Raw genomic sequence first — 27768 nt, 5'->3', positions numbered from 1 at the left:
GCAGAAAATGAGTTAAACTGAGATTCCTGGTGACCTATCCGTAAGGTGAAACCCTTTTCTTTCTCAGCAACACTGGCTACAATTTCCTGGCCTGGCGAAGGGCAGAAGTGGGTTATCACAGCATGCCACCTGCCCGTGGGCCTAGCCAGAAATACTGTTCAGTTCTTGCCAGCTCATCTCAGGGCCAGAGCTGGGGGAGCTATTGAGTATGGAGAGGCCTCTTCCAAGTGCTCCCCTGGCTATAATTAGAATATGGCAAGGGGGGTTATTTTTAAGAAACACAAGCACCAGGATGATGATTCAGCCAGGTCTGTGCTTGCCCAGAACCTCACATCAGATCCAGGGTTATTATTTTAGAACAATATATTTCTCCAAACCCCTCCCCAGTCCAAACAAGCAAAGGAAATCAAAGGATTCTCCTTTGGAAAGCTCTCGGGCACCTTCTACTTTAGGGGAAGCGGGGTAGGGACCTCAGGTTTCCTTTGATGCACTTTGTGGATGGAAAAGGGGACGCTCCTCTCTGGGCACAAATGGAAAATCCCAGCCTCAACTGTATCCAGGGTGAACCAGGGTGACGGCGTGATGGCCTGGTCCCAGGTCCACCCTCAGCCCCACCCTCAGGCCTGCATCCCAGGAGTCAGCCGCAGCGAAGCTGTGCAGAGCGGGGGAGGTGGGCTGGGGAGGACAGGGCAACTGTTCCACGGAGGAGGTATTCTGTGAGACGTACCACTGCTATTCACCACACACCCTAGTGTTCGCTAACTACACCTTGACAGTTCGGGCACAGTGAACCATCTCCAGGTGGCACATCGTGTCTTTCACAAACCCTGAGGCAGCCTCAGGGCCGAGGAAGAGCTCGGCTAGATTGGATGTTGGTGTTGAAGCCACAAGAAGCATCAGAACCAGAAAGCGATGGCAGCATGTTGGGGACAGAAGCGGGGACAACATCATATCCTGGGGCTTGAACGAGTCGGCGTGCGTCTGTGTGACACTGGCTTTCGGGAAAGAGGCAATAAGTGGAGGAAAAGCCTACGGGGTTTTCCCTAAAACCACCCAGCCCCCTTTCTGTCCCTCTGACTAAGGGCTGTGTCTGGGGCATCTCCTCTCCTCACGTCCCAACTCCCCAGCCCCCAAGCTGTCACCGGGCAGGATGGGTCAGAGGGCCTGAGTGGCAGCCGGACAGCAGGGCTCCTGCAACTTGCTTGCTACTTAACTCATTCACAAGAATGTATCAAGCAGCACTTTGTGCCAAGCACCTCGCAAGTCTTGGGGTTACCCAGACAGATGGCAGCTCAGTGGAGCCACAATCCATCCCCCTTTCTTCCAATGGAAATTTACCACTTGCTTCTCCCCTACGAGTGTGAGATACTGATTCAGGGACAGGGCCCAGCTCTGTCCAGTTCAGGGCCGCCTGATGGGGACCCACAGACCACCAGTCGGGCTGCTCATGCTTCTTGCTCCTGTTGCCCTTGAGGTCACAGCCCTTCAGGGTGGGGGTGCACGTGCCCGTGTTCACACGCACCGTCCTCACACACCGCACACTCGCAAGGACCAGTGTAGCTGTGATCCTTGTGGTCTCCGGATTCGAGAAAGGGATATATGGTAAAGAAGCCATGTTCATCTCTCGGGCCTCAGTGTTAAGGGTGTGGAACGGACTCCATCAGGGATGGTGTTGGCCCAGCATTCACAAGTTCAGGGAGACCTCAGGCCCTCTTCTCTGGTCTAGTCTGGCAGCAGTCAGGTCAGGCCAGGCCCTGATTTAGGACTCATGGCCCATATGCGGGTACGCCTCAGGGACGAACACTGGGTGGTTCCCGCCCACCTGTCACCTTCCTTCAAAGCCAGTCCTGCTCCTCACTCACATTCCTTACTTCCCAGGACCGCAGGCACCACTGCTGGCAGCTGACAGGGCAGACAGCTGAGGCTGCTATGTGAACAGACGGGCTTGAGCCAAGAGAGACGTGGCTCCAAAGAGATCCTCCGGCCCTTTGCCCTTTCTTCCAAGCCCTCCCCAGCCAGGAGCTCTGGCCAGAGACCAAGAGCCAGGGGCCACTGAGATTCCAGGGCACAGCTTCCAGGCTCTGATCTCACCTCCCGTTTCCATGGCAGAGAACCCCTGTAGGAACCCCAACCCGGCATGACTGTTTCAGGCGTCAGCTCTGGAGGCTCCTGGCTCACTCTGCCAGAGGCAGTCTTTCCTGATAAGGCCCATCACTCCATCTTGGTTTCTTCAAGCATCCCCAGGGACCCTGGACCATATGAAATCCCCTGGGGAACGAAGCAGGGTGGGCCTCTGAGTTGGAGACTACCTTCTCTGGGCTCCTGGAAAGAAACCCCACATCATCGTGGAGGTTTTACTTCTCCCTCCATAACCTTCCTAGTTTTCTCTCCCTCTTTGTGCCCCTGCTACGATCCACATGAAGGCAATTTTCCCCTTTCCCCCCTTGGGGAGATTTTCTCATTTGGGGTCTACAGAGAATGACTTCTTGGGCCCCATTCAAAATATCTTTGATGTGATTAGATCATGGAACCAAACTGCTTCTCCTATGACTACATTATGATTTCATTTAGAAATGACTTGAGGGCCTCACTTAACCAGTTGCCTGGAGGCATCTTCATGAGCCTGGTGGTAGAACGGAGAAGGAATTCCCTCATCCAGCTGTGGCCCAGCAGTGGAAGGAGAACTCTCACGGGGCTGAGTAACCTCTGTGACCCTGAGGGTCTCCAGCAGGGTGAATAAAGCCCACCGGAGGCACGAAGTGCCCTCGAGATAGATGACAAAGAAGGGAACTCAAAGAAAAGGGAAAAAAAAAATTGTGAACAGCAAAGAAGAGAGCAGAGACAGAGGGGAAAAAAAAGGAGGCAGATGGGGAGAGAAGACAAAGATGGTCTCGTGGGTCCTGAGGGACTCTTGCCCCAGTTCAGAAGAAAGCTCCTCGGGGTCACTCCAGTTGGTAGGAGCTGCTTTCATGCGAACACAGGCAACCCAGCCAGAAAACCACTGTCCACTCACCCCCACTCCCCCGGGTTCAGGCTACAGTCAGCAGGCCAAGAGCTGTGGACTGTCAGAGACAGAAAGGACCCCAGGGAGCATCTGGGGTTCTCAGTGGAAGCATTTTAGGTGGAATGGTTCTTTACGGGGGAGGATGGTCCATAGCTTTCTTTGCAGGGCATTGACCATCTTGGCTCCCAAGATGTTGATAAGCAAAACCCTCCCCTCCCACTGCACTTCTAACGCTTCTCCCCCAGGGGGCGCCCTGGCTCCTGTTGAGAACCTCTGTGAACACCCCTCAGTGAAGAGCTAAGCGGGGACTGAGGCCCAGAGTTGTACAGGAGTTGATTCAAGTTCGCAAAAGGCCTTTTACACCTAGATCTCAACCTCCATCTCCCTGACTCTGTAAGAACTTCAGGAAACAACCTGGCTGTTCTGTGTGGACGCTTCTCTAAACACTCCTAGAGGAGCAGCGAGTACGAGAAAGGACTCTGGGTGGAGGGGTGGAGGAGTCCCTGTTTCTCTCTTGAAACTTTGTCTCAGCTGACACTAAGGTAGTCACTGCTACTTGCCCTCCTCCCACTCAGCTGACTCTCTGTCAGCCCAGTGACACTGATCCTCCTTCCTAGAAGGATTATTCAGACAAGTGCAAAAATGGAGAGGAATGCAGGGCTGGAAGTAGCTCCAGCTGCAGGGAGGTGGTGGCTGAGGATATAAAGCCACTAAAATTATCCACGCACAGACAGGGGCTGGGGCCCCACAGCTGATGGGCTTCTTGCCTGTTATGGTCATTTTCCACCCTTTGGGCCACTCCCCGGCTTCACTGTGGCACCCGACACATTTAGAAATGACTTGATGGCCGTAGGTAATGCTGAGATAATAACACAGTGAGAATCACCAAACCCTTGCTAGCCCTGACCATGCTACAGTAGGATGCCCAGAGTTTGATGGAGTTATGGGGTCATAATCAAATTTGTCACTTTCTCGTTTCCTAGCCAAAAGCAAGATTACCTGGAGAAAAGCCTGCTTGGTGAAGGCCATGGGTAGAAACTGAGAAGCTGCTTTTCTCCAGACACACCTCTAGGAACCAGGCTGTCCTGGATTCTAGTCTGTTGTAATGGCGGAGGCTGGGAGCCGGAGAGGGATGGAGGGGTTTGGTGCTCAGTTCTTCCCGTGGTCCCCACCTCTCACAGCCTTCATTTTACTCTCATCTCCTGCATCTCTCTTCCGACATGGTGGCCCCTGTCATCCCTAACCCAGCCCTGCAACCCACAAGTCAGGGTTTAGGAGGAACCGGGGAGAGACTCTTCCCTCCTTGTAACTCCTCCATCCACTGTGAAACTTCAGCCAAGATATTTGCCCTCTAGATTCCTCTCCTGACCTCCAAACTAGGAGAAAAGAAGCGGCAGGGGCTTCCACCACCAAGAATAACCATGGTCTTCCTGGATTTGCTCACATCAAATTGTCCATAAGAACCCACAAGCCACCTGGGTTCCCTTGATGGGCAAACAACCAAGGCCACCTGGCCCTAATTGGGAAAAAAAATCCCCATATTCTGACCCTTGGGAGGAGTTCATGAAGGAAGACTCCTGGGAACCAGTGCTCTGCCCAGAAGAAGGGGCTGCGGAGAAGGGTCATGAGTCCAAGGGATTCAGAGGCTGCTTGCAGCCACTCTTCACCATTTCGGGAAAGTTTACATTTTCACTGAACCATGAGCCGTCACCTGTGTGCTCCTGGGGCCTGCTCAGCTACAGCTGGGACCAATTCAGGGCATGAAGGAGGCTGGTGGAATTGAATCTCATGTCCCTGCACGTCTTCCTTCCTGACCCCCCGGTGACGACCACCCTCTCCCTAGTCTTTCTCCCCCTTCCCAGGCCCACTCCCACACCTCAGGAGGGTGGGCCCTGACACTAGAGGGTGGCCCTGACGCTCACATCCTAGGCAGTCTAACAGCCGTCCTCTGCAGGCACCGGTGTGCTTGCATGCCTTGGGTGCACGACAAAGTAGCTGCAGTTAGAGCAGGGGCATGGCCAGGGGGATGACTGAGAACAGGATTTCTCTATCTGGCCCACAGGAGAAAGACCAGCTGGGTTCCTCCCAGAGTGACTTCAGTGGGGGGCCAGGCCCCGGTCACACCCTCTAGCCTCACCCCAGCAACCTCATTATCCAGAGGCCCAGGCAGGACCAGGCAGGGCTGAGCCCCTGAACCACACTCAATGGCCTCATCCGCCCCTCTCGGCAGATGTAGGACCTTCATCTTGACGTTCTGGGTTTGTTTTTTTTTAAGTCAAGCCCCAAATCAGTTCTCCCACATTGACTGATCAAACGGTGGCTCTCCAGGTGTGGTCCCTGGACCGGCAGCATCAGCATCACCAGGGAACTTGTCTCTCCCTTCTTTCCTTGCAAATGTATCCAGCTGTTGTTTCAACTGTCACTTCTGAGGAGATGGCTCTAAAAGCATGATCTCTCTTTCCCAACATCCTCCAACTCCAGATCTGCATTTTCAGCAACTTCTACAACAAACACCCCGCTCCCTGGGTGCCTAAGAAGTACCTCAAAGTCCACGGTCCGAACTCAAATTCACCTTCTTACCCAACTCAAACCACCACCAATACCACCACCATCACCAGCAGCTTGTCATCCTGACTTTTGTCTCTACAACCAGTTTCTAAGATCTTATTGGCTTTACCATCCCTGGGCAATCACAGTAACTTTTTCTGGTGAAAAACTTAGTATATTTTGGACTGCAAAGTTCCTGTGGATCCAAGTAAAATGACCCGGACAGGAATCGCCTTAAAAACCAACGGCTGCCATTCTGTGCATAAACCCGTCAGGTAGAATGCCTAGGGTTTCATGTACCCTGGACGCCAGAATCTCAAGGGGAGAGAAAGGCTTTATGGACTGCTCAACGTTTGCTGAAGAGTGGGAGCCCCTCAGGAAAGGACTCAGGCCTCCACGGGCAGAAAGGATAATCTATCAGATTAAGGGGCCCCCTCCCCTGCTTCAGGAGCCACCAGATTCCCATTTCTGGGTCACTCACTCTATGCCAAATGACCCTCTGGGAAGGGCTTACATGTCCATAGTCCTGTGAGACAACTGCTACTTTGTTCAGGGAAGCAATGGATGGATGTTAGAATCAGAGAGGAGGAGACACAGGGTTAGGGTCAGGGTCAAGGGTGCTCGTCAGCATCAGGGTCAGAGGCCATGTATGAAAGGCTTGAAGCCATCCCGCTCCCTGAAAGGACACACCTATGTTGAAACCACCCTGACTGACCTTCAGCTACAGGAGCACCTGACCCTCCTGCTTTGTCATTCCTCCCCTTTCAAACCCTGGGTTCCAGTCATTTTGCTCAAGGCCTTCCTGGCTGTCGATGCTGAAGCCTGGGATTGGCAGTGGGAGGTGGAGGGGAGATGAACGGGAAACCTTCCTCAGAAATGACAATACGCGGGTCCTGTCCTATTCTTCCAAAAACAGAACCGATGCTCCCCTCCCCCGCCACCTTCCCAGAGTCAAGAGACCTGGGTTCTAGCCCCAGTGCCATCACTGGCCAGCTACACGACACGGCAAAAGACGACAAACCTTTTTTGTGCTCTGGTTTCTTCATCTAAAAAGGAAAACCGTGAAACTCTCCCTTCTCCCCCTACAGAACTGACGTGACAATAATATGCTTGCGTACAGCAGTTCACCACGAACAAATCGCTCTCGTTACGTCTTCTAACTTGACCCTTACAGCACCTTGTGATATAGGCAAGAAAAGCATTTTTATCCTCTTTGACGGATGAGGAAACTCAGGCTCCCGAAGGATTTGCCCAGGCTGCAAGGTTAATAGGCAGCAGAGAGCCAGGGCCCAAGCTTGACCTCTGTGCCCTGTACCACTCCGTCCCCTGCACGGTGAGAACCCATGTGACAGACACAGCATGCTGCTGGTATTAATCAAAGTAGTAGTTTTTCCCAGTGTAATTATGACCCACATATTTGCCAGTGGATTATCACTGGTTACTCTGGGTAGCCTCAGCATCTCCAGTCGGTCACTTCTTAAGTGGGTCATTTTGAACTAAGATGCAGGTGTGAAATCACTAGCTTCACGGCTAAAACAGGGGAGGATACAGTCAACCAGGGAAGAGGATGAGCCTAGTGATATTTCTGATGCCACCATCCATGGAGGGCGATCACGCTTTCTGCTGGGCACAGAAGGCTAAGGTTTTAGGCAAGTTCATCACTTCTAACAATCGCATTTTTGGGGTGGGAGAACTTGAGCCTGGAAAGGCTGCATGACATGCCTAGGGCCCCATAGCTCCTTAAGCAGCTGAGCTGCCTCCAGACATGGGTTTCCTAACTCTGTAAGGCCAATGCTCCTTCCAGGCTACCGGGATTTCGCACTGTTCTCCATCTCACACTATCTGGGGCTTATCCCTCCAACTGCGTCTCCATCTGACAGTCAGGAGGGTAAGAGCACTGGGGGTGATGTGCATGGTGGATCCTTTTCCATAAGAGATGTCCACCGAACGAGGGGCAGATCTCTTGGAGATCACCATTTGGTTCAAATGCTGAGCCCAGGACACAACTTCATCCCCAGGGGCCAGGCCAACCTCCCAAACGTGTGTGCTGGGCCTTAATTTGGGGAAGAGGAAATACTACTCACGACTTGTCTCGCCTGCCGAGCCGTCTTGGGGGGCTCGCCTGCCTCCGTCGGGGGGACAGTGATTTTCCCCGGCTTCTCGCTTGGGTTGGAGAGTGGGCACTTGCAGGTTTCAGGAGCTGGAGGAGATTACAAGGAGTTACCACGCTGCTTCCAAACAGCCCCGCCCTCGCGCCTTCCTACAGCCCAGCATCTCAACCCCTGCCCATTCATGATCCCGGGGTTTAGAAGGCCCTGAGCTGGAGGCCTCCTCCTGACACACAGATGTGCTTCTCTCATGCTGCACTGATAAGAAGCAGAGGTACCACTTCCCAGAGGATGATAGGATTTCGTTGCGTTCCTTTCCCCACGGCAGAGAGAGGAACAGAGCCCAATGTCTCAGCCTCCTGGGGCTGTTTGGTTGCTCAGAAAATTCCCCTCTCGCAAAGGCAAAGTCCCAACCATGTTGCCCCAGAAGCCAGCTTGTTCCTTTTCTGACCCTCCCACTCTACACGCATGCGCAGAGTGGGTCCAGCTGATCCAGAGTCTCCATTACAGGTGCTGCCGAGTGAAGTCCCCAGGTGCTAAACGCAACCAAGCCTGAATTCGGCATAATCCCTTGCCCCTGCGGGTCTCAGCATACACACAGGTTTTCTCTCTCAGTGACTCCACGAGCTCTGGAGGAGCAGGGACAAACAGGCATCCTGTCACCTTGGAAGTGACATGGTAGAAGGAAGAAGGGCTTATGAGCATAGTTTATATTAAAGCCAGCAGAGCACATGCTCCTTTGTTTGCTTTTGTGACCCCAGGTCAGAATTTTATGCCAAAGGGCTTTGCAACTTACAAAGCAAAGCAGAGATAGGGCTTCCCTGGTGGTGCAGTGGTTGAGAGTCCGCCTGCCGATGCAGGGGACACGGGTTCGTGCCCCGGTCTGGGAAGATCCCACATGCCGCGGAGCGGCTGGGCCCGTGAGCCATGGCCGCTGAGCCTGCGCGTCCGGAGCCTGTGCTCCGCAACGGGAGAGGCCACAATGATGAGAGGCCCACGTACAGCAAAAGAAAAAAAAAAAAAAAAAAAAAAAAGCAGACATAAAACAGGACTCTGAAATAGATTTTACAGCAGGGTGACCCACTCATCCTGGCTTGCCTGAGACTTTCTTGGTTTTAAGTACTGAAAATCTCATTTCCTCAGAAACCCCTCAGTTTCAGGGAAACTGAGATGACTGGCCACTCTTACTATAAAGACAAAACAGAATAAAGCAAAACTAGAGCCTTAGTATAAAATGACTAACATTTTAGATTGACTCACAGAAGGAATTGCAGGCCAAGACTCTGCTTCAGCTACAACACCTAAATTGAGCTTAGCTCTAGTTTTTAAAGTAGTAAATGCAGAGAGACTTAAATTGTCCATGTCAAAAATTGAATGTTATTTTTTTAACAGGGTGCCTACTAAGCAAGATAAGCTCAAGAAACTTTTGACCATCTCAGAAACACAGGGCACGTGGCAATAGAGAAAGAGAGAGGGAGGGAGGGAGAGAGAGAAAACGAGGAAAGAACTCTCTTGCATTGCTCATTTGCCTCCCCTGAGCCTACCTTCATTCTCATGTCCCTGGCATATTTCTCCAGCTCCTTCCTTATGTCAGCCCTCAACATCTTTGAGACATTGAGGACCAGCTGCTTCCACTCGATGGGCTGGAAGCTATGAGGCTCATGGGGGACATACAACCCAATCTTGACCTTCTTGACTGTGTGCAGATATTTCTTGTAGGAGTCTTCAAAGTCAAAGATGAGGTCACTCAGAGTCCGAAAGGTCAATGGCTTGTCCATCAGCTCAGCCCTTCGGCTCATGCCCAGTGAGCCATAGCGGCCATTGCAGTAAATCCCCAGCACAACATGGTGAAAGTAGTTTCCTGAGAAGTAGGTTTTAAAGCTGATGGGGAATCGCTCGATGGAAGGCTGTCCATTGGTTAAGTATCTTAGAGAATCTGAGTCAAGGAAGAGAAAGGAGGCTTGAGGACACCAGCACTTGGACTCCCAGGAAAGGAAAGTAGCCCATACGGTCAGTGGGTCCACCCCTCTGCCTCTGAGCAGGCCAAGACCTAACCTTTCCAGACCAATCCTCTTATAAAGGACTCACTGGATATCTCTGAGTACCTGCTACATGATGCATACCAAACCAAATTAATATGGGACAAAGAGGGAAGATTTGCCATCTTCTTTAGTAAATCAATAAATGCAAACAAAACCATTAACAACGTACTTTATCCTCCCCTGGTGTTCTACAGGGGATGATAAGCTATTAAAAGTTGGTTTCTGCCATTGGACTGATGTTCTCAGTCGTTAATTCTGGCTGGAGTATGTGGGACAGACCAGGAATTGAAGGCCTCTGCAATGGTGCTGGGAGAAATGACAACCAGAGCCTAGGCAAGGCAGTGGAGATGTAAAAGACACAGACCAACTGACAGGATGGGAAGGGAGAGAATGGTGTCAGAATGGGTCATATCTGCGCCTTGTCTGCTCCTCTCATTGGCTCCAGCACACCCATGCCAGTAGCCTTGGGTACCACAGAGAGCTGCCTGCAGCATCCGAACCTCAGGCTCCCTTCAGTCCCCAACCCAGCTGGTGTCACAGCTCGGCTCTCTCCACGTGTTGGCCCGTCTGGATTGAGCCACCCAGCCTCTTACCATGAACTCGGTTTGGGCCCAGCAACCCCACATGGTGCAGCTTCAAGTAACTACCCCCACTGACTCCACACGCTGCAACGACGGACAAGAGGCACCACATCCTCAAGTCCACCTCAAAGTCTCCGGACAGCCCTGGCATGGCCGTGGAGACTCAAAGACCCAACTCTTCGGGAGAGGGATACTGGAAATTCAAATACACTCTGCTGAAGACCGTTGGTGTCTCCGGACCTTTTCTAAGGGACATAACAATCCAGGCTCTTAACATGGTGGCTTGTGCACGGTGAGTGCTCAGTAAGTGGGTACCATTCTCCACGCTCGGAGAACTTGTCTTCACCATTTCTTGCCCCTGCTCCAATTTACCTTCCACACAGTGGCCAGAATGATCTATTGAAGCCAAAATTTGGTACATGTCACTCTTCTGCTTAAGTTTTCAGTGTCTCTCATCTTCTCCAGGACTTGGTCCAAATCCCTCAGCAAAGTCCTGCCATGATTCAGCCCCTCTTCCTCATCCCTTTGTACCGTCTCATCTCCCCCACACTCTGGGCTCACACACTGACCTACAGTTGACCTGTGACTTTTTTTTTTTTTTTTTGCCTGCAGTGCAGCTTGCAGGATCTTAGTTCCCCAACCAGGAATTGAACCCGCACCCTCAGCAGTGAAAGCGCAGAGTCCTAACCACTAGACCTCCAGGGAACGCCCAACCTGTGACATTTCTGAAGGATACACCGAGACCATGAAGAACCCAAAGATCTGTGCCCACTGCCCTCAGCACATACTCCCCCAGAATATGAAGTCAAATATAACTGAATATTTTAAATGACCTTTACATTACAAGGCCATGAGACTAAAGTGACCCAGGAAACTTTCAAAAACAAGCTACTAAACCCACTGTACACGACCTCATGTCTCCATCGAAGTATAAGTTCTTTTATGGCTTCACTCACACATCAGTCTTATATTGTGGAGGATTTAAACCTGGCAGAGATCTTTGGGGTCTCCTAAGAATCATGAGTGATAAGGATGCTATTGGGGGTTTCCCTGGTGGTGCAGTGGTTAAGAATCCGCCTGCCAATGCAGGGGACACGGGTTCAAGCCCTGGTCCAGGAAGATCCCACATGCCGCAGAGTAACTAAACCCGTGCGTCACAACTACTGAGCCTGTGTGTCACAACTACTGAAGCCCATGCACCTAGAGCCCGTGCTCCGCAACAAGAGAAGCCACTGCAATGAGAAGCCCGTGCACCACAACGAAGAGTAACCCCTGCTCGCCGCAAGTAGAGAAAGCCCGTGCACAGCAACGAAGACCCAACGCAGCCAAAAATAATTAAATAAATTTATTTTTTTAAAAAGGATGTTATTGGGCTTTCTCTCTTTACACAGGCTGCACCCTGACTGGAACAGCCTCACTTCCTGGGTGTGATACCTTCCCTGACCTTCCTCAGTGTGGGTTAAGTCTCCCACACCCCCTGCAAGAACTCCCACAGCACTTGGTGCTTATTCATCCTGCTTTGTGTGTGTGTGTATGCGTGCGCACACGTGTGCGTTTGTATCTTGTAATGGCAGGAATTGTGCTTTGCATCCTGGTATCCCCGGGCATCGCACAGGCCTGGCGCACAGAAGTACCTGGTTAGTGCTTGCTGAAAGGATGAATCTTAGATTGTGAGGATACATTTCCTTACGTTTAAGAAGACTGTACTCGACAGAGAAAGACAAACACCGTATGATATCACTTACATGTAGAATCTAAAAAAATACAACAAACTAGTGAATATAACAAAAAAGAAGCAGACTTACAGATATAGAGAAGAAACTAGTGGTTATGAGTTGGGGGGGCAACATAGGGATGGGGGAGTGGGAGGTACAAACTGTTGGGTATAAGACAGGCTCAAGGATGTATTGTAAAACATGGGGAATATAGCCAATATTTTGTAATAACTGTAAATGGAAAGTAACCTTTAAAAATTACATTAAATTTTCTTTTAAGTAAAAATAAATTTTTTTTAAAAAGGTCTGCACTGGGTGTGGTGTTAATCCAGTACCCTTAAAAGAAAGAAGGCTTGTCCTCTATCCTCAATTAAATCACAGATGGCTCCTCTCTATAAAAATGGTTACCTGCTTTCTCTTCACTTTATCATGTGAGATAAACTGGCAGTAAGGGAGTGAAATCACATCCTTCTGAGTCCTCTTACATAAATTCTTACTTGCTTTCTGGGGTGAGTTCTCTGGGGCTGGAACAAGGGCATTCCTCAGTTAAGTCAGTGTAATAAACACTGGGTGAGTGTTTCCTGTGCCAGACAGACTGCTAGGTAGGGCTGCAGAGCCAAAGATGAAGACTCCCTGGAAGTCTGATAGGGAGACAGACTCAAAGTGGACACAATACCATCAGTATGGCAGTTCCTCAAGCAAACTAAACCTAGAATTACCATATGACCCAGCAATTGTACTTCAGATACTTCAGGTATATACCCAAGAGAACTGAAAGCAAAGACTCAAACAGATACTCACACACCAATGTTCACAGCAGCATTATTCACAATTGCCAAAAGGTGGAAATAACCAAAGGGTCTATCAAGGGACGAATGGGTAAACAATGCGTGGTATATACATACAATGGAACATTATTGTCTTAAAAAGGAAGGAAATTCTGCAATATGCTACAACATGAGTGAACCTTGAGCATATTACACTAAGTGAAATGAGCCAGTCACAAAAGGACAAATACTGTTATGATTCAACTTTATGAGGTACCTGGAGTGGTCGAATTCATAGAAACAGAAAGTAGAATGGTGGTTGCCAGGGACTGGGGACCCTGTGTTTAATGGGTTTAGCATTTCAGTTGGGAAAGAGGAAGTTTAGAGATGAATGGTGGTGATGGTTGCACAACTGCGTGAATGTCCTCAATGCCACTCAATTGTACACTTAAAAATAGTTAAAATGGTACATTTGTTATGAATATTTTACTATTCTTAGAAACCCCGCATTCGCAATATATGTGTCAAGTCATTATGCTGTACACCTTAAACTTTCACGGTGCCCTAAATCAATTTTATCTCAAACTGAAAAAAACCCACCCCCATGTGACGTGTGTTGTGAGAGAGGCATCCCTGCCACCTCAGGAAGAGCAGAGAAGAGCCCTCGGGACCAGAATGAGTCCCACAGGACAGGTAGAGTCAGCCAAGGGGAGAAGAGGGAGTGGGGAGGGGACTGGAGGGACCACCAGTCCATCCTGTGACAAGTCACCAATCACTTGGATTTGCTCCATCACTACAGCAAATCAGTAAAGTCTTGGGACCTGGAGCCTCTGTGAACGGAGAGGGAGGGGACTAAGAGGTATGGATTAGGGCTGGGAAGTAGCCTGAGCTTTTCTAGAGAAAAGGGAGCAACAGTGCCCCAAGCTTGGGGAAGATCTGCCCAGTACCCAGCCTGCTGGGGCTATGCCTCCCCTGCCTCTAATTACACACCTGTTATTGAATAAACCATAGCACTTCAGCACCATGATTAAGCCCCACCAGGGCCAGTGAGGCCCCCTAAAGAGCTGCCCTGATTCAGAAAATAATTTGGAACCAAAAGTCTATCTCTCCAGCATGATCAAAAAAGCAAGATCAAAAGAAGTGGCCCTTCGCGAATGAATCCTGAACTCGGAGCTCATGTCAAACAAGAGAAAACAAGGACAAGCCCATGGACACAGCTTCCAAGCAGCAGCCAAGCCGACCTGTTTCAGAGTTGGCAACACACCGCTTGTCCCCTAGGACCTGTGGAAGGGCCCATGGGAGGCCGACCGATGACCCAAGTCCGTCCTTCACTGTGCCTGGGAGCAAAGCAGGCCACAGGGCTGCTGACACAAAGACAAAGAGGCCGTAACTTTTAGAATTCAGCTGTGTTTCTTGTCTGTGCAAGAGTCACATTTCCCTGAGTTCAGCTGTATTTCTCCCCCCTCCCTCCACTTTTCTGAAATGAAACACCGGTTAGAACAAAGGAGAACCCAGAGCATGCTACCCTCTGGTTCGGACAGGCCCAGAGGCTGGCCACAGGTCCATCCCCCCAACCCCAAAGGTTTTATTGGTAACTCCGGTAACCTAAGCTAATTTCGGCTTGGACTGATAGAATTGCTCGGGGACAAGACAACTGTGTACGGGACTGGCGTGTGAAGCAAGATGACCTCCATCCAGGGGCCCTGCGACCTCTGTCAGCACAGGGTCTGAAGGCAGCTGGTGCCCGTGGTGATGGGCTCCCTCACCCATCACCAGCAAATCCCCGACAATTGTTCACCCCATTAAACTTGCAGGAGGCTCTGCCCAACAGCTGTGCTGACTCCTGCCTCTAAAGGGTGGGGCCTGGAGCCATCTGCTGCACACCCCCCCGCCCCCATCCTGCCCTCCTGCTGGGCTCCCAGACGCGGTCCATCTCCTTGGTGGGGAACAGGGAGGAGGTATGACTGGAGGGCTGGGCAAAGGCCTCCAAAAAGCTCAAGTTTCCATTTTTCAGACGTCAGCCTGGGCACCTGCGGACAGTCCTGTTACAGATCTGGCCAGCCAGCGCTCTGCAGACTAGAAGGGTGGAGATTCCCCTCCCCACGAAGATGTCCAGGGGGCCGGGAGAACAGACCAGACCCAGCCTACTGTCCCCAGTCCGATTCTGAGTCACCAGTCCTTCTGTATCTGCTCTCTCTCCTGGTTCTCCTTCTACCTCTCTGGCCTCCAAGTCCTGTAAATTCTATCTCCTCGGGATCTCTTGAAACAGTCCCCTCAAATCCATTCCCATTGCCAAAACCATGGTTCAAGCATCAACATTGCCCTCATGTAGCAGCTCCTAACTGGCCTTGCAGATGCAGCGCCCCCTTCTCCGGTTGCCCTTCAACTGGCCCCAAGAACTACCTCTCTAAAGTGCACACCTCATCATGTCCTGTCTCTGCTCCAGAGATTTCGGCTGGGCTGCCCATTGCCTTTGGAAAAAGTTACCCTTCTCAGAATGGCATTCAAGGACCTACATGTCCTAACCTGGTATCACCTCTCGAGCTCATGTCTTACTGTGTTCCCTTGGCCGGTTCACCCCAGCCGTCCGCCCCAGGACTGGGAGTTTCTTTGCTTTTCTACCAGATCATATTCTACTGCCACTACCACTAATAAGTCAGTGCCATCACAGTTATTCTGGACCATATTCCCCCTCCGGCTGAGGATCCAGGAGCCTGGTGCAAAACAGAGCAGAAAGTGTGGAGAGACCAGACCCTTGTTTCAGCTTTATGTCCTGTAGGGTCAGGACACTACGCCATTGGTCTCCTCCACAATCCACTCATAGAACTTTCCCTGGAGATGGCTTTGGATAATCCCATTTTCCCTGGAGGGTCTTTCCTGTTGCAATGCCAGATTAATGCAAAAAATAATGATACACACTCTCTCACTAGTCCCTTGAAGCTGTAATTCTCCTTGTGACTAATGCGTCTGGCCTGGGAGCTGGCCGTGATGCAGGCTTCAGCTCACAAGTTACACTGATGATTATCCAAGCTCTGATTTGGTTCAACTCCAGATGGTGAAAGTTCAAGAGAAGCACCAGGAGGGCTTGACACTTTCCTCCAAGGAGACAACAGGCATCATCTCTATGGATCTAGGATGATAAAGGCACAAGCAGCCCCACAGTGAAGCCATCATCTATGGAGTAAATTTAAGCTTACGTCACTTAAAGGATACATGCCCAGGATGACAGCTTCAAGGCATTTGATAGGCAAGGACTCCCGAATCATTTCTTTCGCTGTTTCCATTAACCTGTAGGGTAGAGCATAGCAAAGGATCTCAGACTTATTCAATTATGCAGTCGGTCCGTGTGCCAATGCACCAGGCATGCCCATCGCCACACTAGGCAGCATGCAGGAGTACAGAGAGAAAGGGCAGAACTTGCCTCGTAGGAGGCGCGCAAAGCACATCCGCACCTGGTGGAACTAAATTCCTAAATTCTCCACTCCTCTCTGCAAGACGTAGTTCCGGGAGATTAGTGCTTTTACTCCACAGCACCCTCCCACTAACCCAGGACACGGGTGTTACAATGGAGCAAGTGAAAAAGGCCACATAAAACAAATTTCACAGGTCTGCCCCACCCCTGAGTTAGTCTCCACCACTGAGCTTAGCTCAGCCCCACCTCCAACCTGGCCCGGGGCACCCCTACCCCTTACAGACCAGAATATTTGAGCACTGGGATGAAGGAGAGAGAGTGGGAGAGAAAGATGGCCCCTCTCAGATAGAAGCATGGTCACCTGGCCCACAGATCATGCACCACTTACCCACTCAGCGGTCTCATTTTCCTAATTTCAAAGAACTGGGTCCCTGTATGATTGTATCTGTGTGAAGTATGTAAAGGGAAAGTGACAGAAAACTCCAAAGGTCCCAGTAATCCAGCAGAGGGATTTCTCAAAGGGATGAGGAAGTGGGGGCTTTCCAGAAGGTGGCCTGTAGCCAGAAGATCGCCAACAGTATCTTCCTCCTCTCTGTCCTGCCCTAGAAATCTACTTTCTAACTTAGGCCCCAAAGCACCTTGGATCTATACAATAGCTATTTTCAATCTGCTCTGTATTTTGTTTAGTTGACTCCATGTCTTAATTCACCTGCTAGATGACAAGCCCTTTGAGAGTTGGGACCATTTATCATCTTGTGTCACCCATAAAGCCTGGCACAAGCCCAACATATTCCATTTAGCAAATATTATTAAATAAATGAGGAATAAGTGAATGGAGGGGTGGATAGAAGGAAGGAAGGAAGGATGGAATTGACAGAAGAGTGGATGGATGGATGAATGGAAAGCTGGTTGGTGGGCTGGACAGATAGAAAGGTAGGTTGATGGATGGGTGAAAGGAAGGATGGAAGGGTTACGGATGGAAGGTGGATAGATGGTAGGAGGGTTTCTCGAGAGCGCAGACTCTGCAGCAGAGCTTACCGTGGAGGTAGCACTTTCATTTCATGCCTGGACTGATATTTGACATTGATTACTAGATCTGAGAAGATGACAGCATTCTCCACAAACTGGGATTTAGCTGGTTGCCCACAAGGTCTCAGGGACTGACAAGCCCGCACCAGCTCATTCGGAAGGAGACTGGAGATTCTCAGATACCGGGCTCTCTGTTCTGAAGGAGACTGGAGATTCTCAGATACCGGGCTCTCTGAGACCGGATCTTGATTTTTTTCTGAGCCTGAACAAAAGTTGTTTTATATGTTTCTCTTTCCTGCCTCAAACAAAATCCTATAGAAAAAGTGCATATTGGGAAGGTGCTAATGAAGCGTGAACCTGTAGCCCAGGCAGGAAGTATGAGGTTAGATGTGTGCCCCTGCAGTGGTATGGGCAGCTGCAGGAAGTGGCAATGATCACCTCAAGGCACTGCACACCTTCCCGACAAGGGTTGGGATTCCTCTCCGGGCAAAGACGTGCTTGGCCGCTAAGACACAAACATATGTAACGATCACCTGGAGAGTTTGTTATAAGCAGATTCTGGGCTCCATCCTTAGAGATTCTGATTTCGGGCCATGGTCTTAGCCCCTGATGTCAGAGTCGCCCCACCTGGGACTGTCGAATTGGAAATTCTAGGGGATGATTTTAATAAGCTCACCGTTTGGAAATTACCAGCATGAGCCATAAGAATAACCAATAATGATATAGGCTTGCCCAGATTTTTAAAAATACAATATACAAAACCCTAGAGATAAGAGAGAAAAATGAAGGGCTACGTAGCCTCACTGTGAAATGCTTTTTCACTTTACCAAAGATTTCATTCAAATAGTGAGATTCCTTGTATATTTAAAGTAACATGCAACTGGCAAAAGTTCTATTTATATGCCCAATTTTCCCCCTGTTCATATATCTAGTTTATACATCTAGTGCATGGAGTGAGACAAACCTCTAATAAAATAATAAAAAACTACCTGACCATTCTTTCTCTGTTCCTTACAGTTATGGGCCCCTGAAAGTGAGCTGGAGAGGACAGCCTCCTGTAAACGCTGCCTGAAGAGAGAGACTTCACCCTCTGCTCCCTACACAGCAGAGCTCGGGGGTGGGGACTTCTCTTTCCAGAACCCAGTGCAAGGTCAGCATTCCAGTTGGCCAACGCTGTGAGACTGTCAGAAGGGAAGGCAGGATTTGTCCTTTCCTGTTCCCCAGCTGAGGACATCTGTGGTCAGGGCTGGCCCCAATCGGTCCCCATACCCTAGCACCAGTCACTGCATCCAGGACAAAGCAGTAGGAAGGCCCAAGGAACTAAATAAAAGGCTGCTCAGGAGGTAGAACAAAGAGATTACTCCAATGGCCAGGTGACCTGGAGCCTGATCCCAGTAGCGTGGTGGTGCTTTCCCTTCTCCAGCCCTCTCTGCCGTCACTGAACCAGCTCAGTGAACATCACAGTGGGTCAGTGAAGGGAAAAATGAAAACGCAGATCCTTCAGGACTGAGAATGGGCTGCAGCCTTTCCGGGAGGATGAGCCAATGATATGTAAAGCACATGCAAATTTGCCCCATCAGTGCATTCCCAGCGGCCAGGCTCGTCCTCTTTAATCTCCAGCCAGATGATCCTTGTGAAGACCGTGTCCTAAATAGAAGGGGGGAGCCATGCTAATTTCTGTCACCTTCTGGAACGTTCTGTGAGGAGTCGATCACATCCAGGAAGGCTCAGCTTTTGGGGTCCAGGTCGACTCTGGCAGGTGTTTATGCTTCTGGGCCACATGGAACTCCCCACGTGCGGTCCCAGTTCAGCGATCAGCACCATCATCAGCCTTCTGAGGGCTAGAACTGTCCGCCTGACCCCTGGAGGCTGGTGTTATCTTCTCTAATATCGCTTCAGGATTCTACGAGGAAGATGCCATGCAGGGGAGTGCACAGTCCGTGAAGTGGGAACTGAGAGGCTAATCAAGTAATTTGCCCACCCAAACGAGCTGCAGCTCTCATCTGGTAGGACCCTTCCCTTCAGGGAAAACACAGAAGTCCACAGGAAGGCTTCTTGCCTATAGCACAGAGAGGGGAGGCCTCCTCTCAGGCATGTGGGACATGTGTGCAGTGCCCCGTGAAATCCTTTCTGCTAAGCTCTATGCCTTTAGGGAGGAAAGACAGAGGTCAGCAGACCTCCTGAACAATGTGCTGGGGGCTAGGATGGCGGCAGCTGCCTCGGCAGGGAGTCCGATGCTGGCTTAGCTGAGATGCTCACTGACTCGCTTGGGCAAACGGCCTGTCCCACTCACATACACCTCCTCTGTTGGCCCGGCTCCCGTCTGACTCCCATCCCTGATAAAGCACCAGCCGTGGCGAGGGCACCATCTGACCCTGCCCCTTCGTTCTTACAACATAGCTCACATGGGCGCTCAGAACAGAGGTAATCCTGACTGCGAACACTGGAGGAGAAAAGGGGCCACAGACTGGCTGGTCTGCACCCAGCCTGGACCCACAGGACTTCTCAGCTCTTCTTCAAACTCACATGAGGGGAGACGGCCCCCAGCCCAGGGCCCCATTCACTCATACAGAATGGACCAAGGGCACCAGCCACCAAAGGCAACGCCAGGTGGGCCTCTTGTAGATGATGAGTGGTCAGGATCAGGGCAAAAAGTGAAAGGAAAGAAAAGGAACAGAAGACTAGGAGGGGGGCTTCCCTGGCCGTCCAGTGGTTGAGAATCCGCCTTCCAGCGCAGGGGACTCGGGTTCGAGCCCTGGTCTAGGAACTGAGATCCCACATGCAACGGAACAACTAAGCCTGCACGCCACAACTACTGAGCCCACGCACCCTGGAGCCCGTGCACCACAACTAGAGAGGGAAAACCTGCGCGCCACAGCAAAGAGCACACGCTGCAATGAAAGATCCCGCACGCCTCAACGAAGACCCCGTGTGCCGCAACTAAGACCCGATGCAGCCATAAATAAATAAATAAACAGATATACTAAAAAAAAAAAAAAAAAGACTAGGAACGAAGAGGGAGAAAGCAAGCTGGTACAGGAAGAGATGGAGGGAGCAAGGATAACCAAGGAGGAGGAGGTGGAGAAAGCGTAGATGGAAGGAAGAGGGGCGTGTGCTGCCCACCGCCGCTTCACTGCCCTTTACCGTCCCGGCCCACACCCTGCTTCAACGGAGAGGGTCTGATCATTGCAGTGACGTCCTCCAGTGTCACTTCTTCTAGACTATCACATCGAGGCATCCCTCCGTGCCTGGGCTCGCCAACCTCAGACAGCATTTGCTGACCAGATGGGGACAGAGCCGCCACCAGGCTTGCGATCATCACGCCTGTCCCCGGGCTGGGTCTGCTCAGACCCTGGTCGGAAGGATACTGTAGTGTCTTCATGTAGTTCTGGATTGCCTGGAGCCAATCTGGGATCGTCATCGACAGCCTGTAGTTGGGAACCTGGGGTACTGAAGGCTGCAGGGAAGTAGAGAGAGATCATTTTATCAAGGAGATGCAGAGCTACTCCTGAAGGCAGATGGCCACACTGGCCTGGGCACCCGTTCAACGGGTGCCTCCTGGACAAGGTCTCCCCAGACAGGCCAGTCCTCTCTCTGCGTTCCCTTGGCACACACTCTGCCCTGGGTCGCAGCGGCTCTCTATGAGCCTTTGTGTGTTGTGGTATGAACACCGCCTGCCTCCCCATGGGAGCCTCAGCCCTTCTTGAGGCCAAGGACCATGTCCTATAGTGTCCCCCCCTCCCCAGGCCTGGTCCAGGAGGGTTCAGAAGTGCTCCATTAATCCTTACACTTCTACTGCATGACTACACTTTTGCTGCATGGCTGGTGTCACCATTGTATGTGTCCACTCCAGGGCACCACTGAATACAAGATGAATGGCGTGGTGCTACACATGCCATTTCTCTTCAACAGCACCCCCTGCAATGCCCATCACATCCATTGCCTGAGTCCAGCCCCAAGTGCACTAGGAAAGATTCCCTCCTTGCCTTGAATCTTCCCAGCTAAGTGCAGCTCCTCTCACTCATGAGCCATCTTACCCTTTGACCCCACCCGGCTGCCCAGTCTGCCTGGGCATCTCCTAGTCTGCCTCTTGGTCAACACTCACCAGCTGAGGGTATGAAGTTCTAACCCCGGCTGGGAACGGAAGGGAGCAACAGCCGGCCAGCACTGAAAAGGGGGAGGTAAGTCCCTCTTCTCGGGAATTTAGAGCTGAGACACCACCCAGCTCTGAGCAACCCGGCCGACCAGGCCAAGAGCGAGATCAAGCAGGGGCTTCCAATCCAGTCCCTCCTGGGAAGCAAGGGGGCAGTTTCTGCTTTATTTCTTCTCCGTGTTACCCAGTCCCTTACCCTCAGCCTCTCGGATGGGTGGGGGGGAGGGGCGCTGGTGACAGGGACACTCAGCCTATGTGGGTCTGTAGCTCTGGCAGGAAGGAGAGGAGGACTAAGCCGCTTAGGGAGGGGCAGAAGGGGCCGCAGGACAGATTAGTTCCAGCCTCTAAGACAACAGGGAGAGGGAGGCCCTGGGGATTTAGTACTTAGCTGATGGAAGGTGAAGCCACTGGTGGACAGACTGAGGGACAGCACTGGGCAGCCTGGCTGGGCACCAGCGCCAGACGCTGCCCACGGACGGTCCCCAGTTCTGTCCCCAGCTCTGCAAGCTCAGGCCCCACAGCCAAGCTGGAGGGCGAGGGGTTCCCCCGGGCCTGAAGCAGGAGGCTCTTCATACTTCTACAGCTTCTGCTGCTTTTACTTAAAATAGAAGGGAACTAGTCACACATCCTATTTCACAGCCAAGGTGCAGAGTGTGTATGTGTGTGTGTGTGTGTGTGTGCATGACTGCATGTGTGAAAGACAGAGAGAGAATGTGAGACTGTGTGCACACACTCACACAGCTGTTCTGCAAACATTTTGTTTACAACATATCAACTCAAATCACATTCCTGTCTTGGAGAGTCATTTTTGGGAGCAAAATGTTCCCATCTGAACATCTGCTTATACGGCCATTCCCACAACACCCCCGCCCAGCCCAGAGTCAAAATACAAAGCGCGTCCTGGTGTTTCCGACCTAGCAAACATGAGGACGCTTGTCCCTGCTTTTGGCAGTAACATCCACTGATCTACCCACACCTGGAATTCTGCATAAGAATGTGCCAGAGCTCTCACAGAGAAGTGAGGAAGCAGGGGAGACTGAGAACAACCATTTCTTTCGCACCTCCAGTGTTCCAAGCTCTAGGCCAGGTACAAGAGGGAGGTGGCAAACGACACAGTTTATGAAGGCAGGAGCATACCTCTACCCTGGCAAGCATGGGACAACGCCCCGGAGAATCACCAGCCACCTGAGGGATCCCCAGAGGGATGTCCCTTGGCCAAAGCCCTGAGGAAGCCGGAGTGCCCTGGCTCAGAGTCAGCTTTGGGGGCCGACCACCAAGTTATTTCAACCCCCCCCAAGCCCAGCGGAATCCACAAGAGCCAGATGATGGGGGGAGTCAGGCGGCAGCCGGTCCTCAGAATAGCTGCCCAGTGGCGCCCAAGGGCTTTTAAAAACAGCTGCCTGGTTACCTCAGCCCCGGCTAAGAGTGAGTACAGGGGCTGCAGTCACATTCCCCAAACCCCAGCTGGGGAGCCGGGCTGCAGTGGGAGAAAAGCCGAGACTGCTGAGGGGGTGATGTCATCTGGCTACAGCCCACCCTGCCGTCTGGGACAGCTGGCGGGGGCTCAGGCTGGGGCAGCTCCCAACCAGCATCTCGGGCTGCCAAGGCCCCACAGGATGATGGACTATAAACCAGGCAGGCTCCTTGGGGTATAATTATGAGTCCTTGCTTTGTCACCTACTGCTGTGGACCCTGGGCAAGCTGCACAGCCTCTCTAAGCCTCCAGTTCCTTCCTGATAAAATAGGAGAGGATATCACCTACTTCAAACCTTCTGAGCTGGTTGCGAGGATTATATGACCTAATGTATAAAGCAGACAACTTGGGGCTTGGCACTCGGTGTTTTTAAGTGTTAGCTGTGTTATCATTATTCATCAACAGTGTGTTTTCAGAGGTCTAGATGGGGGAGCCTGAATGGTCTCCACTTTTCAGTAACTGGAAAACAGAATCAGCAGGGCCTGAGCCCCCAGACACTCAACTCAGGAGCATCACCAAGATGCCGTCTCAGCCTGATGGAAGAGGATGAAAACATCCACTTCCCCTGTGGACACGTGGTGACCATGAGTTAATATCCTTAATTCATGAAGAGTTCATACAAAGTGATAAGAAAGCTCTCTAGGCCTCAATGAAAAGAAAATGGCCCCAGAAAGTGGAAGCAACCCAAGTGTCCATCAACAGATAAATGGATAAACAAAATGTAGCATATATGCAACGGGATATTATTCAGCCTCAAAAAGGAGGGACATTCTGACACATGCTATACATGCCAGAACTTTGAAGACCTTATGCTAAGTGAAATAATCCAGTCACAAAAGGACAAATATTGGATGATTTCTCTTCTGTGAGATTCCTATAGTAGTCAAGTTTATAGAGACAGAAAGTAGAAGGGTGGTTGTCAGGGGATGAGGGGAGGGAGAAATGGGAACTCAGTGTTTAACGGGTACAAAGTTTTAGTCAGGGAAGAAGAAAAATTTCTGGAAATGGAAGGTGGTGATGGTTGCACAACAACGTGAATATATTTAATTCACAGAACTGTACACTTCAAATGGTTAAAATGGTAAATTATATGTTACCACAATTTTTTTAACGGCCATGAAAAGACAATTCACAAAAGAAGAAATGCAAATAGTGAATAAATATTTTTTAAAAATGTTCCAGCACACTAACAATTTAAGAACTGCAAATTAAAGCCACTGCAAATGTCATTTTTGGCCTCTCCAATTAGCAGAGATATTCTGAAATGTGGACACTCCGTGCTGGTGAGGATGCTCTCATACGGCATGATGGGAAAATTAATTGGTACAACCTTTTATGAAAAGACCAGGGCACACTCCTTTTTTTTCTCCTCCTCCCTGACTGGGGTCCTGAGAGTCTCTCCTCTTATTTTCCTGCCCCCTTTCAGCTGAATTCCCCTGGCCCTGTCCCTCTAGATTCCCTCCTGCCACCTGCATCCAGCTATCTCAAACCACAGCCCAGCTGATGAAGGCAGAATCTAGGGGGCACACATCAAAACCACCCTCTCCACACAGGCACTGTGCCTACAGTTAGGGGGTGGGGTCCCTGAGGGTAGGGAATGGGGGGGGGAAGGAGGGGAGTGGACAGGAATACGGTTGTTCAAGAAGAAAAATGAAACAAACCACAGGCAAGCTTTTGTGGACAGGCTCTCTTTCACTCCATTCTTGCCAAGTGCAATGCCCTGTCAGAAGAATGCAAGAAGGGATGTGGAAGGACACGAGTGTGAATCATCACCATGCATCACCATGTGGAAAGAAGGGAGAAGCCAGGAAAGGAGCCAGGGAGGCATCGAGAGCCCCAGGCACCAGGAGTCTTTAACAAGAAAGTACAAGGAGAAAGCGAAGCCTTTTGCCGTCCCTGCTCTGAATATGTATTATATACACTGTGCAGGTGCCAAGCAGAATTTTCTCTGGCAACCTTGGGCGGGGGGCGAGCATGGAACATCACTCTTGGGCCAAGGATGGGCCCCAGGCCCCTGCTCAGGAACAACCAGGAATCTGTTGATGGTGACCTGGTCCAGCGGTCACAACCTTGGGCTGAGCAGGAAGGTCGGAGGGATGGATGGTTTTGAACGCAGGACAGAGGAAGAAAGTGCACTGCCTGTGTGAGCCAGCAGGGGGCAGGAGTGGAGCCCTGACCGCAGCAAAGTCTGGTCCCAAAGCCCTCACTCTTCTTCACTCACGCAAAGCCGAGTCCTCTAAATGTGAATTATTTCCCAATTTGGGATCAGCGTGAGAATGAGCCACAAAAACGTGGTGTCTGCAAGAAACGGCTTGGTGTTTCCTGCTCAATCCATCTGGCTGTCTGCCCCAGGAGAGTCGGGCTCCAGCCACTTGAGAAGCAGGAGGTGCTGTTTCCTAGTCGGCCCAGCTGTTTTTTCTGGGCCAGCCATCCTCTCTGCCCCTCCCTTCCCAACCTCTACTATCCTCCAACTGACCCGTGCTGCTTTCTTGCACTGTCCCTGAAAAACCCTGGCTTTCACCTAGTCAATTGTTAACTTCAGACTCAGTAACCACCAGGGGAGAGGCCTGCAGTCATAAATTTAGGATTGCAGAGCAGGTGACACCTGTCCCCCTTTCCCCAGTGGGGGCACCTGGATCTTTGGGCAGAAATTACCACGGCTGCTAACAAAATGTCCTGCGGTCAAAGAAAGGGTCATTCAGTCTTCCTCTTAGGCCTTTGACACCTTCCCCTGGCCACTTCTTTTGCTTCTCAGTCCACAATTCAATTGCCAAAAAAGGTTCACCTCCCTGAAACTCTCCAACCCTTCCACCACCACTCCACCACCCGCCTTCTGTACAAATTCCTCAGCAAGACACTGATCTGATTAAAGGAGAAAAGGACTTGGCCCCAGAGGAAAAAAAGTCTGCTGAGCTGAGTGCAGGAATAGCCCTCAAATCAGAGAGGAGTGGCTCCTGGAAACAGGAACTTTCAAAGCTGTTCCCATCCCAGGGCCTGCATAGGGGTCACGGTTTGGGGAATGCCAGGACCAGGGAGAGAGGGGATGCTGTGATGGGCGTTGAGGATGGAGAACCAAGCATTATGATGCAGTGTAAGAGAGAGAAATGTGAAGCTCTTTATTGAGGTTCAAAAAGTCAATGCCCATGTTCAGCCTGGGGATGCCCTGGCTTGGCAGTTCTCATGTAACCTTCCGGTTACTATGAAAGTACAATATGATATGGCCGCTATATTAAAAAAAAAAAAAGCAAGCTCATTTTTTAAGAACGCAGAATTCAGCCACAATAACGGGCGTATCAAGTACAAGTCTCAGGAAGTAGTACTTTATGTTCTAAGCTGCTCAGACAACATTTAGAATATTGTGTTTCTTACTGTGCTCACGTTTTCGGGGACTGGCTGATGACAAACTAGCAACTGTCCTAGAAAGAGGAGGAGGAAAGTGAGCTGATCTGGGAACTATGACACATAAGAAAAGGTGAAAGGAACTATCTGTGGACAAAGACGATTAAAGGAAGATGCAGAATAATCCAGTGCACGTGTCACACAGATGACTAGAACCTGAAGACTAATGGGTCACAACACCACGGGATTTGAGAGTTGGAAAGAACTTTACATGAAATCTGATCTACTCACATTTTATAGGTCAGAAAACTAAGGCCAGAGATTTTAAGTGAGTGACCTAGGCCACAAAGCTAGAGGTATAGCACAACCAGAACCAGAATTCAGTCCCTTGATTTTTCCACTCCAAGTCCTTTCCTTACTCCAAGAGAACCATCTCGTAACATTCGAGGGAGCTATGAGTAACACAGGAAGTCGACGTGTGCCGCCCTTTGGTTCTTGAGCACAAGAATCAGTGGTGACATGTGACCAGTGACATGTGGTGACATGTGTTCAGTTTCAGAGAAGAGTTTCCCAGTGACCAAATCTGGCCAGGCCTGGGAGCTGCCCTGTGAGGTGACAAGCCCCCCATTCCCAGGAGGCCTTCAGAAAGAGGAAGGGATTCTGCTGAGAAGTACAGGATTGGTCTCTACCAACCCTGACATTGTCTGATTCCCACAGAGAAAGGGGGTCCCCACCCACAATGTTGGGAGAAAGATGAAGCCACAATCAGAAGCCACAATCAGGTGCTAAGGGTGCTAAATGAGAAAGGCTCACTTAAGTGAGGACAGACTCCAAAGTCAGAACTGCACTCCAGTATCAGGGTTGTTCTCAGGCTCTGAGTCCTCAAGGAGGACTCAGCAAGGGTAATTATAGCTGACACAAAAGCAGGCAAGATTCTCGCCGGGCATAATGAAGATCCCACTGACCAGTGTTTTGGTTACTAAAACACCGTAACCAACTACAGCAGGAAGCTTACAGGCTCTGTCACTTTTCCCAAGGGCACACACAGCTTTCTGGCCTGCAGGCTCAGATGCTCAGGTCACCAGATGCTCCAGGCTGGGGGCTCGACCTTCCAGGTCTCAGGTCTGGCATTCCTAGACCTGTCCAGGAATCTTCTTGGCCATATCAGTGTCCCCAGGATGGATGGGAAACCACCTGCCATGCTCCAACCCCCAGGCTCTGCGGCATTTCTCCTCCAGTTTGCGTTTTCGTGCTTCATACAGCGACCACTGTACATCTTCCTCCATCTTACTAACATTATCTTTGGCCACCAAACCCAATTGGCTCACTGGCTTCTCTCCAAGGTAGAAAGAGTTTCACTCCTGAGCCTCCTTCTCTATCCAGTGAGATTCATTCCTCATGTGTACTGGAAAGTCCCTTTTTTTTTTTTTTTTTTTGCGGTACGCGGGCCTCTCACCGTTGTGGCCTCTCCCGTTGCGGAGCACAGGCTCCGGACGCGCAGGCCCAGCGGCCATGGCTCACGGGCCCAGCCGCTCCGCGGCATGTGGGATCTTCCCGGACCAGGGCACGAACCCGTGTCCCCTGCATCGGCAGGTGG

At 50.9% G+C, this 27768-nt stretch overlaps 1 protein-coding gene across 2 annotated transcripts in view; it reads right to left on the bottom strand.

Moving 5' to 3' along the window:
• The window catches only part of VASH2 (vasohibin 2), a 36593-nt gene that overhangs the window by 6996 nt on the left and 1829 nt on the right, over nucleotides 1-27768 (bottom strand). For both annotated transcript variants that reach the window (XM_060088494.1, XM_060088495.1), the window contains 5 exons: nucleotides 20574-20662; nucleotides 16565-16621; nucleotides 15978-16052; nucleotides 9204-9585; nucleotides 7636-7751 (listed from right to left, as the gene is read on the bottom strand). In XM_060088494.1, the coding sequence (XP_059944477.1) occupies nucleotides 7636-7751; nucleotides 9204-9585; nucleotides 15978-16052; nucleotides 16565-16621; nucleotides 20574-20662 (719 nt within the window). The remainder of the gene's footprint in view (nucleotides 1-7635; nucleotides 7752-9203; nucleotides 9586-15977; nucleotides 16053-16564; nucleotides 16622-20573; nucleotides 20663-27768) is intronic.

This window comes from Mesoplodon densirostris, chromosome 2 (assembly GCF_025265405.1).
Source record: "Mesoplodon densirostris isolate mMesDen1 chromosome 2, mMesDen1 primary haplotype, whole genome shotgun sequence".
NCBI classification, from domain to species: Eukaryota; Metazoa; Chordata; class Mammalia; order Artiodactyla; family Ziphiidae; genus Mesoplodon; species Mesoplodon densirostris.
The sequence above is the reverse complement of the archived record's forward strand: the minus strand, read 5'-3'. Positions and strand labels throughout refer to the sequence as shown.